This window comes from Schistocerca serialis, chromosome 2 (genome assembly GCF_023864345.2).
Source record: "Schistocerca serialis cubense isolate TAMUIC-IGC-003099 chromosome 2, iqSchSeri2.2, whole genome shotgun sequence".
Classification (NCBI taxonomy): Eukaryota; Metazoa; Arthropoda; class Insecta; order Orthoptera; family Acrididae; genus Schistocerca; species Schistocerca serialis.
In genome coordinates, this window is record NC_064639.1 from 446,532,313 (window position 1) to 446,551,910 (window position 19,598).

Here is a 19,598-nt window from a genome sequence, read left to right on the forward strand (position 1 = left end):
CACCGTAACCCCCGGACATGCTTCAGCGACCACCGCATGGCGCGGCGGTGGAATGTTGTGTGCTGCGGGGAATGGTAATCTTGGCTTGACCGCCTGGATTGCGAGGAAGGTAAACCTCTATAAAAACCCCTCAATCTTACGGTGTGCTGCGCGCCTATAAGATGTATGGCTGGGGTGGAACAGTCGCAAGCGGGCAACCTCTGGGGCACCTGCCGCACCCCAGTTGTATAAGGCTTACCTAGGCACGCGGGGCTCTGTCTAGGTGGACTTCTAGTTCCCTAGCTGCTCGTGGGACCGAGATGGAACCCTCGAACTTTTATTCTTCTCCTGCCAGCGGAAAGGGTGGACCGCTGGTGGGTTCTAACACCCAATCCAACAAGAGGGCTCGTGTAGCCAGTCCTCCTGATTCAGGTAGTAGTAACAGAACGCATGCTGCTTCGCAGAATGTGTTTTTCATAATTAAAAGAAAGGATGGGAGTTTTGAAAAAGTTTCGCCATTTTATACACAGAAGGGCTTAGAAGGTATTGCTGGCACATTAAAATCTGTAAAGCGTTTGCGAAATGGCACCTTGTTGGTTGAAACATCTAGCTTCCAGCATGTCCAGAACCTTCAGAAGGCACAATTTCTTGGGGAGTTTGCGATAGAGACTGAATTTCACAACACCTAGAACTACAGCAAAGGTGTTGTGACTTGCAGAGATCTCGTTGACATTCCCCAAGACGAACTGAAGAGTGAATGGTCCCGGGAAGGAATTGTCGACGTGCAACACATTATGAAACTGGTGGATGGTGCTCTCATGAAGACTGACTCATTTATCCTTACATTTAACAGCACCAAATTGCCAGAGCATGTGAAGGCAGGTTTCCTACGTCTCAGTGTACGGCCTTATTACCCCAACTCCATGCGGTGTTTTAAATGCCAACACTTTGGACACACTACTCTCGGCTGTAGAGGGGAAGCCACTTGCGGGAATTGTGGTAAAGCCGCCCATGAGGGAGTTGGTTGCTCCTCTCCTCCCAAGTGTGTCAACTGCTGTGGGGATCACCCTGTGTGGAGTAGGGAATGCAGAGTTTTCCTTGAGGAACGGAAGATCCAGGAACTAAAAACTACAACACGCATCCCGCATGGTGAGGCGAAGAAAATCTACAAGTCCATGCAGCCGCCCACGTTCGCTGCTTCCTTTTCTTCTGTTCTCAAACAACCAGTCTTGAAAACCGATGCCGCTACACAAACGGAGGTTGCTACTATCAGCACTAGCACCTGTGCTTGTCAATGTACGTGTGCTTCTACCGTTCCTGTGAAGCCTGCTGCGCTCCCCCGGCCTTCTGACCAGGCAGTGGTAGCTGACATCATGGAACTTCCTGCCCCTTCCCGAGTCCAGTCTTGTGCACTGCCCAGTGCTGCTACACCCCCTACTGCTTCTGAGGTTTTGGCTCCAATGCCACCTCAGGCCAGAACATCGAAGCCAAAGACAAAGGTGAAGACTCGCCCACTAAAGGAGACTGCAGTTATACAGTCTCCTGATGTGGATGTCATTCTCTCTGACGTCTCTCTCGACTCCTCTTCTGAGGCGATGGAGGTTGATGTCAGACTGGGGCAATCATCTCGCCCCAAAACTGAGCCTCCACCTGTTGTTGGCTCTCCTCCCCGACAGAAAGTGAGAATGAAGGTACTCCCACCCTGATAGATGGCTCCCGTTATAGAGTGGAACATGAATGGATTCCGGGCACATGTGGAGGAACTGAACCTCCTAGCACGGCAACGCCCCCTGTGCTTGTGTTTACAGGAAACGCATTTAAAACCATCTGATGCTCCTGTACTAAGGGGCTATACGTCATATCGCAAAGATGACCTGACTGGAGAAAGGGCCAAAGGCGGAGACGCTGTGTTTGTCAATAATGACCACCACTCCTCTGCTCTCCCCCTGGATACTGACGTGCAAGCAGTTGCAGTTGAAATTCATTCACCTCGGAAGCTTACCGTTTGCTCCCTTTATTTACCCCCTCTGGATGCAATGACCTTAGACGCTCTCACAGATCTTATCGACCAACTCCCCCGCCCATTTCTCCTCCTGGGAGACTTCAATGCCCATCATGTCCTGTGGGGCTCCACTTCTCTTTGCGCTCGATGTCGAATTTTGGAGAGCCTCCTAACATCTCAAGTGTTGTGCATCCTCAACACAGGTACTCCGACTCATTTCTCTACTGCTACAGGGTCATTCTCAGCCATTCACCTATCTTTCTGCTCTCCAACCCTCACCGACTCTGTTCACTGGGAGGTCATTGACGACCTTAATTCCAGCGATCACTTCCCTATCCGCATTCATCTCCTAAATGGTGTATTTCTGGAGCAGCGGCCACCATCATGGATGATTGGCAGGGCTAACTGGCCACTGTTCACTCGGTTGGCTGTCTTTGACCGCCACAATAACGTACAGGAATGGGTGGGTCACATCACGCTTGTGGTCCATCATGCTGCCGACCTGTCCATACCACAGTCTTCTGGCACTCTTAAGCGGCGCCTTGTGCCTTGGTGGACAGAAGAGTGCCGTTCAACCATCCGGGACAGGCGTGCGGCTCTTCGCTGATTTAAATGCCGCCCAACAGCGGTCAATCTTACCGCCTTTCGAATCGCGAGAGCCAGGGCACGCCGTGTCATTAAAGAGAGCAAGAAAAGGTCATGGCAGGAGTTCCTGGACTCCATCAACCGTTCCACTTGTTCCACAAGAGTATGGAAAGCCATCCGGAGGATTTACGGTAAACATAGCCGTTTACCAATAGCTGCTGTCCTGAACCAGGGATGCCTCCAAACGACACCCAGAGCCATTGCTCAGACGCTAGCAGAGCATTTTGCACGAAGTAGTGCCACTGCAAATCAGGATCCAGCGTTTCGTCGCTACCGTGCGACTGTCGAAAGAGCGACCTTGGACTTTCGGTCGAACAGTTCTGAGGCATACAATTCCCCTTTCTACATGTGGCAACTTGAATCGGCACTTACTGAGACTTCTGACACTGCACCAGGTTACGACCGCATCCGGTACTCCATGCTTCGACATCTGCCAGCGGCGTCAAAGGAAATCCTCCTCGAATGTTTTAATCTCATATGGCAGACAGGAGTGTTCCCCACCGTGTGGAGGGAGGCAATTCTGATCCCTCTCCTCAAACCAGGAAAGGACCGCACATGTCCCGGTAGTTATCGTAGTATCGCCTTGACAAGCTGTGTCGGAAAGACCCTGGAACGGATGGTTAACCGGCGTCTGGTCTGGCTGTTAGAGACCAGACAGCTCCTTAGCCGCTTTCAGTGTGGATTCCGAAAATTTCGGTCCACGGTCGACAACCTGACCCTCCTAGAGGCGGTTATTCAGCAGGCATCACTGTATCGGTATCTTCTTTGATATCAGTAAGGCATATCATACTACTTGGAGACACTGTATTCTTGCACAAATGCATCAATGGGGCTTTCGTGGCCGCCTCCCGATTTTCTTTCGGTCTTTCCTGTCTCAGCGGTTTTTTCGGACCCGCGTTGGTAACACACTGTCTGATCGCTTTGAGCAAGAGAACGGTGTCCCCCAGGGCAGTGTTTTAAGCGTTACCCTCTTTGCCATAGCCATCAACAGTATAACGTCTACAGTGAGGAGTCCAGTACAGTGCTCCTTATTTGTGGACGACTTTGCTGTTTTCTGTTCCTCCTCCAGTGTTGCAACCGTGAGCCGTCAGTTGCAGTTAAGAGTGCGGCGGTTAGAGGAGTGGGCTGCAAAGACGGGTTTTCGGTTTTCTGCCGATAAGTGTGTTTGTGTTCATTTTAATCGTTCTCGTCATCTTTTTACTTTGCCTGCCTTGCATGTGGGGGATACTGTCCTACATTTTAGAGACACAGTGCGGTTTCTGGGCCTAATTTTTGACTCCAGGTTGTCATGGCTGCCACACCTACGTGACTTAAAAGCCAGAACGCTGAAGGCACTGAACATCCTCAAGTGCCTCAGCCACAGGTCTTGGGGCGCGGACAGGGCGCGTCTCCTACAGTTTTATGGAGCTTTTGTGCGTTCACGGCTGGACTATGGGTGCACAGTATATGGGTCAGCGAGGCCATCTTATTTGCGTATCCTTGACGCTGTTCACCATGCTGGTATCCGACTGGCCACGGGCGCTTATCGGACCAGTCCCGTACCCAGCCTCTGTGCTGAGTCTGACGAACCGCCACTTACCATCCGGCTGCAGCTCCTGCTGGTGCGCCAGGCTTGTAAGTTTCTTGCAGCTCCCAGATCGCCTGCTCACCATCTTGTTGCCCATCCACCTCTGGACCGCCTTTTTACCCGCCGTCCCCGGGCTACGTTGCCGTTTGGGATCCGTGTGCAACGTGTACTAGAGTCCCTCGGTGTGGAGTCTGTACAACCGCAAATCCAAGGTTTTAACCGCCTGCCACCCTGGCTACTGAAGAGGCCCGGAGTGATTTTAGATTTATTGCAGTACAAGAGAGATTGCACTCCTGCCACCGTTTTTAATGCAGCATTTTCTGCCATTTTATCTGAGCACCACGACTATGTAGCTGCTTTTACGGATGGGTCGAAACAAGGAGATTCTGTTGGTTGCTCAGTTGTTTTTCCATTTCGTGTCCTCAAGGTCCGACTGCCTCAGACTTTTACTGTCTTTGATGCAGAATTGTTTGCGATCTTGCGGGCAATGGAGCACATGAGACATTCTTCCTCTCCTAAATTTCTTGTCTGTTCCGATTCACTCAGTGCCCTTCACTGATTGCAACGTTTGTATCCGGCAGACAAAATTGTCCAGACTATCCAGGATGCCCTCCTCCGACTATAGCGACTGGGGAAGGTTGTTGCTTTCTGCTGGGTTCCGGGGCATGTTGGCATTGCTGGGAATGAAAGGGCAGATCTCGCAGCCAAGGAGGCGTGTCTCGCCCCACAAGTATCTCAGTGTGCTATCCCCTTGCACGCACTCACCTCGCTGTTGAGCTCACGGGTCATGTGTCGGTGGGAGGATGAGTGGCTGGAAGTGACTGACAATAAGCTCCGTATAGTCAAGCCCACAACGCGTGTGTGGTGTACTTCCTTTCAGCCCCATTGACGGGACGAGGTTCTCCTCACTCGGCTTCGAATAGGCCACAGCCCTATGACGCACGGCTTCCTGCTCCGGCAAGAGGACCCTCCAATTTGTGGTGCTTGCGGCGTCCAGGTCACTGTGCGCCACGTTTTATTGGATTGCGTTTTATTTTCTGACCAGCGGGTCGCGGCTCACTTGTCAGGAGACCTGCCATCTCTTTTAGGCAACACTCGGACGAATGTGGTTAAAGTCTTAAAGTTCTGTGCCCTGTCAAATGTTTTTACAAAGATTTTAGGGAGAGGATTTTAATTTGCTCACTGTGTGACAAGCTCACCCATATTTTATGTAAGTGGCCAGCCAATAACAATTTCCTGTGACATTCTTGTTGCTATGTTTCCCCGTTCCTTAGCTTTTACTTTCTTATGTAGCATTTTCCTTCTTTTCCTGCTTTCTTTGAGTGTGTACTTTAGTTTTCTTAGGTCTGTCCACATTCGTTCCTTTTAATGTGTGTCACGGCGCTGATGACCTCGATGTAGAGCGCCCATAAGCCCCAACACACCACCACCACGCAATGTGTGATTTTCATGAGCAATAAAAAGGGCGGTAATGATATTTATGTTGATACCTATTCCAATTTTCTGTGCAGGTTCCGGAACTCTAGAAACCGAAGTGATGCAACACTTTTTAAGATGTGTGTATTTCCTATCGCCTTGATAACGTCCGCGGCTTGGGTTGCAAATAAAATATTATTCACAAGAGATCAATCTGCGTTTATATGATGTGCTGTAAGTGTCGAATTATATGTTTATTGTTCGAACTGAAACGCTGACCTCTCGATAATGTGCACCCGGATGAATTAAATACTGGCCCTAGTTCTTTCCAACCTTCACGAGAAATAGCATTAAACGGTCGCATGTCTTTAGCACGCACTGGAACAAACTTTCCTTTTATAGTGCTTTTTAGTGCTGTCGGTATTCCTGAAGCAGGATTTCTTACAACTGTGTTTCCTTAGATGAAACACGATAATGCATTAAATGCACGAAAAGTACCCAAGTATACTTTCTGTTTTCTTTTGAAAGAAACAGACATTTTTTCCATACCTTTATTAGAATTTTTGTTGTTTCAATGTGTACTCATTGCTTTCAGTTTTACTTCTTACTTCACTGGCTTCCTCATGCTGCATCACTACACTCACAACACGAGTGAGCCGCGTGTGTGGGTGTATCGCGCACGAATAAAAACACGTTTAACGTTTTCGAAGTCAAACATCACCAACGATTCGGTCATGGATGTTATGTTCGACTACAACAGCTGGTGCGGGTAGCGTTTCCAGTTAGGCTGTGCTCGACCCATCTTTGGGTTTGTGCTGGCTTGCTCGGTCATGCAAAACTCTAATAACAAACCCGAATTGTGTGTTCACTGGAACATTCCAGATACATCCACCTTCATAAAAACAGAAGACCTCCACTGTGCTTTCTGTTAATATCTTATAGTTAATCTCAGGAAGTAATATATAGATTTTTAAATGGTTTTCACTAATAGATAAACAAATTAACAAGCAAGGAATATATATACAACTTATTATTAATAGTAATGATGAGTGTATGTATTGTTATCTGTTCCAATTGAACTGGAGTTAGGAGTAACAGTTCTTGACAACGATGGGTTGGTACGAGCTGTTCAGCAAGCGAAGGGTCGGTATATGGCGGGAGAAGCAGTGAGTAGCATGATATAAGTTATGATAAACATTTCAAGTCAAGATCAGAGGGATATGCTGTCAGAAAAGGAAACATATGGACTGTAGCAGGCAATAAAGGGTCAAATGCGGGAACTAAGGACGAAAAAGCACAATAATAACCTGCTAGTGGTCTTACACAGTTTAGACATTTCTAGCCGTATGTGGAGAATAATCTCAAGAAGTACTACAGATATTTAGATACAGTTACTGCTACTAGGTAGACAGTATCATGAGGAAGGTTTGTGTGTATCACTACAAATTATTGGAAATTTGTGGTAAGTTCCTATGGGACCAAACCGCTGAGGTCATCGGTCCCTAGGCCTACTTCCTACTTAATCTGACTTAAACTAACTTACGCTAAGGACAACACACACACACCCATGCCCGAGGGAGGACTCGAACTTCCGACGGGAGGAGTCGCGCGAACCGTGGCAAGGTGCCCGAGACCGCACGGCTATCGCGCGCGGCTACAAATTGTGAACAAGTCGTCTAGACGTAGACCATCATAACGGAGGACACTGGGAAAGATTCAGGTAGACAGTGTATAAGAAATGTCAGAAGGAAACGAAAGAGGTGGGGAAGAGAATGGAGGCTGAGAGATTGGCAGTTGTAGTATTTACCATTTTAGAAGGTGGTGCCCCACAGTCCTTATATACTTGAAAAACGTTCCTGTTAAAATACTTCACTTATACGATCTTGTGCTGCTGGTAACAAAACTTATTTATACAACGAGTTTCAGTCGCCTGACCATTTTCAGTCTCATAATGGTATTCACAATATTTTGTTAGGTGAAATATAAAATGGTTATCGTTAGGTGTTATCACATGATGTTATAAATTACGTTGGCAGTCTATACGAACTTTGGTAGGGATTGTACAGTAATGTTAAGACTGTAATCGGCATTAATATTGGGGACTTAATTTGTATTATGGTATGATAACACTGCACTATTCATGGTTTTATCACCTGACGATAACGATTTTGTGTTTTGCCTAACATACCTCTGTGAATACTTTTATGAACCTGATGGTCAGATGACTGAAACTCGTTGTGTAAATAAGTTATGTTACCAGCAGCTCAAGGCGGCAATATGACAATTTTCAGTTATGACAAATATTTCAAGTCACGAACAGGGGGATATGCTGTCAGAAAAGGGAAACATATGTACTGCAGCAAGCAATAAAGGGTCAAATGCAGGAACTAAGGACGAAAAAGCACAATAATAACCTGGCAGTGGTCTTACACAGTTTAGACATTCGGATACTTTCTCCACTTTGCAAATAATTTTATTGTTCCCTTAAGAATTCAGTGGATTCAAGACCCGTGGTCGTGTAAATATATGACGTGGGACGTCCATAATAGTCACAGTAATGGCTAGAGCATGACTATAGAGTAAATTTCAGTTCTTTTCGCTGTGGTTTTCTTCTAGTTAGCGGCTCACATACAAAACGCAGTAGAAAAAATTCATCACACTCTTTCTGAAATTAATCACTGGAACGAAAAACCTGGATTAACTTTACAGAGTGACTACTTTTAGAGGTATCTTAGAAGCCAAAATGTCGCAAGCATCAATTGGTTCGAGAGAAATAGTAGTTGGGATTGACGCTGGAGGGTATTTTGAGTTTGCTAGTCCACCAGAGAAGACCTACTGGAGGCAATGGTGGAATAGTAAGGCTCGTGTGTTAAAACTGTTAACATTGTTTCATGCAAGTTAGCGTGAGCAAATGTATCTCCCAAAATCTCAACAGAAACCAGTAAGACAGTAATAGTATTACTTTATTTACTTTTGTAACAGTACCTTATTAGTTACATTTCTAAAACAAAGAATATTTGTATGGGAATTAGATACAAAGCTCACATTCATGAGCCGGCCGGTGTGGCCGTGCGGTTAAAGGCGCTTCAGTCTGGAACCGCGTGACCGCTACGGTCGCAGGTTCGAATCCTGCCTCGGGCATGGATGTGTGTGATGTCCATAGGTTAGTTAGGTTTAATTAGTTCTAAGTTCTAGGGGACTGATGACCACAGATGTTAAGTCCCATAGTGCTCAGAGCCATTTGAACCATTTTTTTTTCACATTCATGAGCTTCACAGCACGCAACAATGTAAATATAGATGATATTGTGAAATTCTCAGTTTTTATCTGTCTATCTATATACGGATCCCGCTCCAGCTACTGCCAAGTCTGGGTGCTGACGAGTCCTCTCCATTTGTCTCAGTCCTCCCACCACTTTTCTTCCTCCACTTGCTGTCAGGTCACATCTCTCCTTTCCACAGATATTCTCACTCCCATTTTCCACCGTGTTCTTGGGAGCCCTCTAGGTCTTTTCCCAACCATCTTTAGTTCTTCCATGAATTTGGGGAGTCTCTGCCCATGCATCATATCAACATGCCCATACCATCATAATCTCCTTTTTTCAATTTCTTCTCTCATACTTTATTGTTTAAGGTCCTTTCTAATCTCTACATTCCTTATACTGTCCATTCTTGTTTTTCCCTCAACTGCTCTGAGAAATTTCATTTCCCTGCTTGCAGTCTGCTCCAGTCCCTTTCTGTCACTGTGCGTGTTTCTCCACCATAGGTGACAATAGGGAAGTAATAATTCTTATACATAAGGAGTTTTGCTTTTTCTGAAACTTCCTTATTCCAAATCAGATGCTTTATTGTTTGGTAGAAATTGCCTCCCTTCTGTAACCTCCTGTTAATTTCGTTAGTTATTCTTCCATCACTAGATATTTCACTCCCTAAATAAGTGAAACTTTCTACCACTTTGAGGGGTTCTCCATTCAAGGTAATATTTCCGTTGATCCCTTTCTCTCTTCCAAATACGATAACATCCCTCCATCATAACATTAACAAGTGCAGGAAATAGAATACTTCCTTGCTCAAGTCCTTGTCTTATTTCGAAGTATTCAGAGTTCCCCAATGGTGTTCTAATTCTACAGCTGTGTCCCCTGTACATTGTCTTTATTACATTAATGTATCCATCTTCTATATCTATCTTCTTCATTTCTTCCCAGAGTCTTTCCCTGTTAACTGAGTCATGTGCCTTTTCTATGTTTATAAAAACCAATTTCACCCTTTTACTATACTCCCAACTTTTATCCATCAGTTGACGGATAGAAAATATCAGGTCGATAGTGCTTCTTCCTTTCCTAAACCCATGCTATTCTTCACTCAGCTCCTCTTCTACCTTTTCACTTACTCGATTTAGTAAAATTCTTTCAAAAATCTAGGCTCTATGACTCATAAGGGTTATTCCTCTGTAGTTTTTAAAAAGTCTTTGATTAACTTTTTTGAAGATGGGAACAATATCTCCTCTTCTCCAATTATCAGGTATTGTACTATTTCTCCACATACTTGACAGTACTCTTTACAGCCACCGCATTCCCACTGGACCTGCTGCTCTTATCATGTCCACTGAAACTTCATCAGGTCCTGGGCCTTTCGCCGCGATTCATCTTCTTCACAGCTATTTTCGTTTCTTCCAGTGTAATTTGACCTAATTCTGCTTCCCAACTTCTCTCAATTTCTCAATTATTTGTTGTTTCTTCGTGTACCTGCTCCTCAGCGTTTAACAGTTTCTTAACATGTTCTTTCAGAGATCTTTTATATTCCCTGGATCTTCAATCACAGTACCGTCCTCTGTTTCCGTCTTTACTGGTACTTCAGAAGCCTTCCTTTTATTTTTCATCATTTTATAAAACATTTTCTTATTGCTCTTCACATCTTCTTCAATATTTTTTGTAAGCTCTTCCTGCGCCTTTTTCTTTGCTGTTTTCACAATTTCTTTGCACTTCTTCTTTTCCTCTATATATCTTTATGGTTTTCGTCATTTTTAGTTTTCCACCACTTTCTCCATGCTCCATTTTTTCTTCTAACTGCTTGCACTGTGGTATCATCCCAACAAGTTGTCGGTCTCACTTTTTCCTTTCCAGATGTTCTAAAACATAGTTTTTGTGCTGCTTCGACTAAACTGTCTTTGAATAAAGTCCATTCTTTTTCTACATCGCAGAAAACTTCTTTTGGGAATTTTTGTGTGTGATTAATTCTCTGTACTTCTCAGCACTTTCACTCTCCTTCAGTTTCCAAACCTGTATCCTCATCACTTTCTTCTGTTTTCCATTTTTCACACACTGATTCATTTTCCATTGTCCCCACCAGTAATCTATGGTCTTCATCTGCACTAACACTTGGAATTAGCTTCACATTTGTTACTTTCTCTCCCCATTCCCTATCTACTAGAATATAATCAATTACACTCTTGTTTTTCCCATCCCAACTGTATCTGGTGATAACATGACTTTCTCTCTTCATAAACCAGCTGTTTGCTATTTTCATTCCATTCCTCTGGCACAAATCCAGGAGTCTTTCCCCTTCTTCATTTCTGCCTCCATATCCAAAACATCCCAACACTTGTCCAGATACCTTTCTGTCTTTGCCTACATATGCATTAAAATCTCCCATCACTGTATTAGCACTCTCTACATGGTTTTCCAACTCATTTTCAAAGTCGATCTTCTCTTCTTCGCTACATCCCACTTGAGGTACATAAATCTAGATTACTTTTAGTGTTGCTTTTTGAAATCTCAGGTTTAAGAATTATGATCCTGTATAGCATATATCTCACACTTTTAGCACAACTTCCCACATTCTTATTCGCCATCACTGCCACACCATTTCTTCCAAACCTGTTATTCCCACTCCAGTACGGTTTTCCTCCTCCTCTCAAATTCTTCTCACCTTTTCCCTTACACTGTTTCGCTTAATCCCAATATATCCAACTTTCTCTCTGTTAGTACAGCTGTCATTTCTTCCATTTTTCCATTGAGGGTTAATATATTAAGGGTGCCAATACTTAGGTTATTTTTTAGTCCAGTTGGTTTCATCTTCTTGTACTGATGAATATCATTAGGTCTCCCACATTTGCATCAGTACTTGCAGAAGCAGTGGGGTCAAATACTGAGTGGTTCGTTCCGAGGCTCCTCTGTGTTTTGAAAGCAATATATGAAGACTTTTCTACTGGCTTGGTAGGCCTAACGCCAGTTTTTATGCAGTTGTGTAAAGTGTATTACAGATTACGCAAACGAAGTCACTAAACCACTTTAGTTCGGTGCCTCTTGAGATGGAACTAGCTGTTTCGAATCATGATGTTGAAAAACTGTCTCCTGTAAAGTACTTGCTGATATTTTCATAGTGATTCCCAACACTTGGCAGCACTCACACATGATGAAAAGTTGAGTTCCCAAACGTTTACCTCATGTTTCCAGTGGGAAAATATTTGTGTTGCAGGCAAGACACAGTAAATGTTAATGTATACAATTGTAGCCAGAGGGCCTGAAAGCGTTAAAAGTGGACATGTATGAAGTTGTGATGCCAGTGGCAAATAAAAATTACGGGCTTGATCCTCTCTGTATCGGAATGGTAATCTTGTAACACAAATATTGCGCTCCCTTGCTCGGTCTACGACACATGAAATTAAGTTATGGGGCAATAGAGAGCTAAGCATGGAGAATATGAAAAGATTGCAAGGTAAAGCTGTTGGTAATCTAGTCCATTTTATTCTAGTTTAAATTAGTCTGTATTAGTAAGAATTTGCAGCCGGCATACAAAGATGAAGCGAGTGGTACCTGATTCTGGAAACCGCCAACTATGTCGAAGTATTATAATAAATATGATGTAAGGAAGCTTAGAGCTGTAATTATATTCAAAACTATTACCAAGCAGTCCCAGACGATAGTTTATGCTGACCACTATTACATCGTTGTCCACAAAGTAGTTCGGTTTCGCGGACTCGCCACTACCTTCTGTGAAACATCCACCATGAATCCACACCATAACAGCCTTCTTTGTAGCACTCTGCGATGGTGTCTGCGAACGGATGCAGAATAATGACAGTATAGAACATAAATGCAAGAATACACACGAAAGTTATACCATTCAGTTTATTTAGGTCTAGAATTTACCGTGATTCTGGGATTATATTTTTGTGTGTTATCATATTATACATACTCCAGGGCCATATACGTTCAGATAGAGGCAGTCTTCGTCACCAGATGGTAAACCACTTTTGCGCTGCGGACAATGAGACGCCATACTGAGGGCATCCCGGACCTCAGACCACGCAGCTTTCTTCACGGGCGGCTATAACAAGTTACATCTATTTCATATAACTTACTAGATTTGTTACAATATGTAGAGTTTCGCTTCTGGGCATTGCTGGAAATAGTTCATTTTAATGAGATGAGATACTGAGTAACAACAATTAAAAGCAGTAACTTCACGCTTCACCGAGTGTTGCGAATAGTCGACCCTTCGCGTAATGATCTTTTCGTTACCCAACGTCATTCACTGACATTGCTTTCAAAAAGCATCTGTCAAGAAGTAGAAAGCCAGTCGTTCATCATAACAGCCACAGTATTTCACGACATACCTGAAATTTTATGTAATCCACTGTTTCCTTAAAATTTACCTACATCGTAAATCGTGCACACATTAAAACTTTCTCCGTCCGAGGATAATGGAATGTAGTCGAATTAAGTCGGGTGATGCTGAGGGAATTAGATTAGGAAATGAGACACTTAAAGTAGTACAGGAGTTTTGCTATTTGGGGAGCAAAATAACTGATGATGGTCGAAGTAGACAGGATATAAAATGTAGACTGGCAATGGAAAGGAAAACGTTTCTGAAGAAGAGAAATTTGTTGACATCGAGTATAGATTTAAGTGTCAGGAAGTCGTTTCTGAAAGTATTTCTATGGAGTGTAGCCATGTATGGAAGTGAAACATGGACGATAAATAGTTTGGACAAGAAGAGAATAGAAGCTTTCGAAATGTGATGCTACAGAAGAATGCTGAAGATTAGATGGGTAGATCATATAACTACTGAGGAGGTAGTGAATAGAATTGGGGAGAAGAGGAGTTTGTGGCAAAACTTGACAAGAAGAAGGGACCGGTTGGTAGGACATGGTCTGAGGCATCACGGGATCACAAATTTAGCATTGGAGGGCAACGTGGAGGGTAAAAATCGTAGAGGGAGACCAAGAGATGAATACACTAAGCAGATTCAGAAGGATGTAGGTTGCAGTAAGTACTGGGAGATGAAGAAGCTTGCACAGGATAGAGTAGCATGGAGAGCTGCATTAAACCAGTCTCAGGACTGAAGACAACAACAACAACAACGTACATGGTAGTAAGAACATACTCTTTCTTATTAAATTAAAGGAGAAGCGCATTTTGGACAGTTCGAGATGACGTGGTGTCATCCACAATCTCCTTATTGTACCTCGAAATGTAGTACTGCATGTCAGTGACATTTCACTTACGTAGCGTATTGCTGTTGCTACCAAGTTATCTTACGGCTGTACTGGGAATGTCGTGCCTTTTTTAGGTAGTAGAAGGATCGGGTACCGTTAGTATGGAAGTGAATACTGGAGCAAATGTATTATGACAGTACAGTTAATTATGAATGTTGGTGCATTATTCGTTAATATGCGCCGAGAGGTATAATGGCTGAAACTTTTATGTACTGCAGTCGGTCGTGTGGTGCAGTCCGAGACGGCGGCAGCTTGGAACCATATGAAAGGGCTCAATTTTTCTCAGAGCAATTCGTTCCATGTGTCTCTCAGCGACAATTGGCCTCACCCCAGAAACCCACAGTAACATCTACAAGGCGCTGGAGCTAATGAACAACGAAATTGCACTGTTAGTAATTACTTTCAGAAAACAAGCTCCCTTCATCGTCTTGCAAGTCCTACGTCTCACCTAATGCCTACGAAATATACAAATAACCTTTCTTCCAGCAGATCGACGGAAGGAAGATTAGCGTTTAATGCCCCGTCGAAGACCAGGTCATTAGACATGGGGAACAAGGTTGGATTAAAGGAAGATAGAAAGGGAAGACGGCGGTATATTTCTCAAGGGAACCACTCTAGCATTTACTTTAACTGATTTAGAGAGACCTCGCGTATGCAAAATGTAACAGGTTGTACGAGAATTTAAACCGCAGTTTTAGTAATTACGTTGCTTAAAGGAAAAAACTAGAGAGATAGAGTAACTTGCCTGAAATCGGAGATCTCCAACAGGTGGTTCTGCATGTGGAATACCTAGAAACCTGAACATAGGATTTCCAGTGTATGTTTCTAACAGCTCACCCCTCAATGGGCCTTCTTGTGTCTCCACTGTTACATGTTCTCTGGCCTGTAACAAAATAGAAGAAAAACGAGAAATAGATGGGAACATATGGCGAAACGAAAGAAAACAGAGAGGTGAAAAACTATTTTAAGCATTGGAGAGACCAGCTTGTAATATTCTCAACATGAACTACCATACAAAACGAAGAGTCAATAAAATTCAATAACATAAATGTAACGTATCATGTATTTACGGACATTTTTACAGAGAAGTTCGAAAAAAAAGGGGCACATAAGATTTCTTCTGCAAGTATTTTGGTCCGAAATAAATGGCATTTGTCTAACTAGGGTGTCTGGAAATTAACTAGGTATAACAAAATGACTATAGAACTTTGGATATTGATGATATCATAATGAAAACAGTGTGTACATATAAATCGTGAAATAAGGTTTGGATTTCAGCAATTACAGTGTGTACATGCGTCAGGTGGCTCCACTGTCATATTGCCGTACTGGCATCGATACAGCTGTAAACATCTGGCTAACTGGACAGACTTGCGCTCCACATTCGGAATTTGTTCCCTCTTCCTTGCTACCTCACCAGTTGGCGAGCGCTTGTTTTTACATTTTCTACAATACAGACGGTTGCCGTGAGAGAAACTACACATAGCAACGGAAAAGATGAACGATAGCCTTACTGTTCTACAACGAGCACAGATTGTTGCACGCTATTAACTGTAAAGGATGTTCCGTCGTCCTGGTGGCGATATGGTGGCACACTGTAAATGAGATTAAAGTCACAATTCGTCCACAGACAGTAAAGAATTGTCACAGGCTCGCAAAAAGAAGCAATAAAAACAGTTCGTTCATCCACGTCTCGATCTGATTATAAAGTGGCGTATGTGCAGGAAATATTCGTACGCAGCTGTTAGAAATCATCACGGCAGGCAACACATCAAAGCGAACTCACGAGGTAGGTGCTATGTCACATCCTGGATAAAGAACTGAATTATCGAACGTGGCAACCTCATATTATGCAACAGCTGACTCCAGAAGACGGTGATAGCAGAATGGAGTAAGGGGAATCGACGCTGGGGCGGCACGAAGGATGTCCTCAATTCTTTAATTATATACTCTGTACTGACGAGGCCGTATTCTATGTGGGAGATTGTATGAATCGACACGTTTGCGAAAGACAATCCTGGAGTTACCGTCGACCATATGCAGGCTCGTGCAAAAGTGACTGTGTGATGTGCAATGACTGTCACAAAGATTACTGGGCCATTTATCCTGCGCGACACAATGAATACGGAACACTTCCTTCAGGTGCTTAATAATTATGTTTTGCCCGCAGTATGTTCATGCGGTAACATATAGGACATTGCTTTTACGCAATATGGCGCACCCCCTCAGTTTAAAAATGTCGTTTGTCCGTGGTTGGCTGAGAAGTTTCTTGGATGTTGCCTAGGAATACACGGACGTCATGAGTGGCTTGCAATAAGTCCAGACCTGACGCCATGTTACTTCTTTTTATGGGGCTGGGCAAAATATGAAGTGTAGCGGATGCAACCACGCGTACTAGAAGAAATGGAAGCCCGGTTTCGGGACGTTATCAGCATTACACTATGCCACTTACTCCAGACGACTGTGTATTCCATGTCCTACAGTTTGAGACGATTGGTCGAAGTCACAGGCGCCTACATTGAATTTTAAAGTATCCATCCACATCCATGTATAAAAATGTATTCGTCCTAATTTCAATAAATTAGTGTCGTAAATGTGTCTATTCGTCTCGTTCATATCTAGTTACATTCCAGGCACCCTGCAAAAGGCAAAATACAAAGAGGTTGAAAATACTGCTTCATTTGTAAAATCAATTTTACTTTCCAATGCTTAAATCATGATCGGTTTGGGGCTCTTAAATGCCCGTCATCAAGTGTGACATCTTTGCGCTCTGACCCCGAACGTTGCGATGGCCGAGTATAGGACGCGCTGTACCACCAGCGACCGGGCAGCACGGAGAGTAGCAGATTGCATCACAAAAATCACAATACTGCCATTATTATAGTGATCAAATAGCTATAATTTGAATACTTGACAGAGATTTTCAATTGGTACCTAAACTGCATGTGACTGTGGATTTAAAGTACTTTATTTGAGATTTACAGCTAAAAATGTGCTAGAAACCCTCTTTACCATTAATAAAAAAATTCATTATCACCCTGTAATATTAGACCACAAAAGAAAACACTGTTGCAGGACGTTTGCCTTACGGAAGTCAAAGAACACACCAACAGCCGGAGCGCTATTGTCTATGATGCCCTGACACTTATAAATGGAGAAAGTCATTTGAGTTTCATATGATCTCTGTTTGCGGAATCCATGTTAGTTTTAATAGCGATGGCCACTGTATTCAAAAAACTATGTAATTCAAGGGCATAGAGGATGTTCAATGCGACTAAAGGCGGCGTTTTGGCCCTGAAATTATGTGAATCTGCCTAAAGATCTTTCTCCGAAACAAGAATGACCTGCTCTTTTTTTTCAAGTAGTTGCTGCCCTTCGTCGCTCCAGCCACGTTAAAGTGCCGCTAGGTGAGAAGCAAGCTGTCCTATGGATTTCTCATGCGGTCCAGAGTTTTGACGAATTTCTGTTCTACGAAAACTTATCACAACATCTGCCATTTCGCATTCCGTGTGATGATTAATGGGGGATCTTTCGCAGTGAAATAATTTCGTAAGACCCAATGCAGTGCTTCCATTATCTCTACGTCATAATCTATTTCAGCGCCAGTGCAGTGACTCACCGACAGGAAAGGTGATTTCGATTTACTTATTGATTTTCTCAGACCAGACCTTATTAAGCGTTTTTGTCAGATAAGTTGGCAATATTTTACTTTCGAATTCATCGAACACTTATCGCATAAACATCGTTACTTTCTTTTTGCCTTTGTTCAGCTTTTGCTTGTAATATAGCCTTTGACATTACTTAAATCTGTAATGAAGGTCTCTTTTCTTCAAAAGCATCTTCCTGCATGAAGGCCGCGGAACTGTGGATCTTTACCATCCTTCACGACCTTTCTCAGCACTTACTGGTGTACGATATATCCTACAACGCTTTTGGTTTTATCCACTTTTGCTTCTTACCTTCGCTCTCAAACTTCTCAGACCATTGTGTTCACTATAATGTTCTACGGAGAAGCTGATGCGAGGTCTCCAGTTAAGGGGCAGATGCTGTGCTGGTTTGATGTCATGGAACAATTAAGGGGCGATAAGGATCCTGGAGCTGGCTTGTATCATGTTGTCGAACTTGTATGTGCAGCTACTGAAGTTTTTCCTCCTGAAACCTAGTCCACAGTCGTGCAATGGGGATAAGGGTGTCGATTGTGGGCAGTCTCAAATATGCCACTTTCACTACCATGAATAAGTAAGTGTACACGTGTCTGCTCCCCAGACTACTTTCCTAATGCTCGAATATTATGTACTACATGACAAAATTTTCAGTCAAAATGTTTACACCGAAGACTTCTCGGCATACAGATATTTGATTTATCTGTAGGCGTTATCATATTGAACTGTTGTGTCTGTCACGATTTTAACTTCGGTACCGCAACGGTTTTGTCTGTCTACTATGACCATGAAACAGCGTTTTTTATTCATTAATCTGCTTACATAGTCCTTGAGTGTATTTCCGTGAAAATAAGTGAAGGCAACGAAAAATTAGGTATACCTTGTATTACAGAACAGCTTGGAATAACCTTAAAGGGACTATTTAATCGAGGGAAAGCTACAGTCGGTCTCATATGGAACGCGATCATTTAGCATTATGAGGCACTTATGAAAGGTGGAAACGGAATATATAGAAACTATTCAGTTGAGAGTAACGTTAAGATTTTAAAGAGTTCGCGTACCCAGGAGAGAGGAGACCACATCTTACAGTTAAGATACACTTTTAGAACGTTCGTATTTCCAAAACTGAAGTAATACTACGTAATAATATCACACGCTCCGGTCATATGAATGGGATGCCGCCTATGTTCGATATCAACATTCGATAACCATTCACAGGCGCCAAGTGGAAACCCTAGCGTTTCGGAGCAAGGGGAAACGGAGCGATTTACCTGACGTCAAGAAGGGCACGATCATCAGCTTTCTAGCCAAGGGTGGAAGCATCTCCGAAACGGCTAAGATTGTAAACTGATCGCGTTCCGCCGTGGTTAACGTATGCTGCACATGGCAAATGGAGCTATCCAAAACGCGTCGAGGCAACTGTGGTGTGCCACGGGTCATAGATGTCAGCGGTGAACGACTGCTGTGGAGATGTCTACGGGGAGCAGACGCGCAACTGTTGACGAAAGAGTGTGCTCAACGCGCGTCCAGTGAACGTTGCTACGTACAGGCGTCCGCAGCAGCGCCTGGTTCATAAACCCCTGCTGTCTGCGCTCATCGGCGACCAGGGCTGCAATTTGCACGCCCGTATCGCAAATGGACGTCCGCTGGGTGGCAACTGATGGCCTTTACAGGTGAATCACTTCTTTGGCTCCATGGGGCAGATGGCTGTTTGCGCCTATGGCGCTAAGCGTCGGACCGAAAACAAACAACCTGCAACAATGGTCACAAGAATCCAGGCAGGAGGATGGAGAGTTTATGGCCTGGGAAATGTTTCCGTGGCATTTCC

At 43.7% G+C, this 19,598-nt stretch overlaps 1 protein-coding gene across 1 annotated transcript in view; it reads right to left on the minus strand.

Moving 5' to 3' along the window:
* LOC126456064 (venom carboxylesterase-6-like) overlaps positions 1-19,598 on the minus strand; it is a 78,577-nt gene that overhangs the window by 13,618 nt on the left and 45,361 nt on the right. The window contains exons 2-4 of the mRNA XM_050091818.1: positions 14,854-14,991; positions 12,806-12,937; positions 12,514-12,664 (exon numbers count right to left, since the gene is read on the minus strand). Coding sequence (XP_049947775.1) covers positions 12,514-12,664; positions 12,806-12,937; positions 14,854-14,991 — 421 coding nt within the window. The remainder of the gene's footprint in view (positions 1-12,513; positions 12,665-12,805; positions 12,938-14,853; positions 14,992-19,598) is intronic.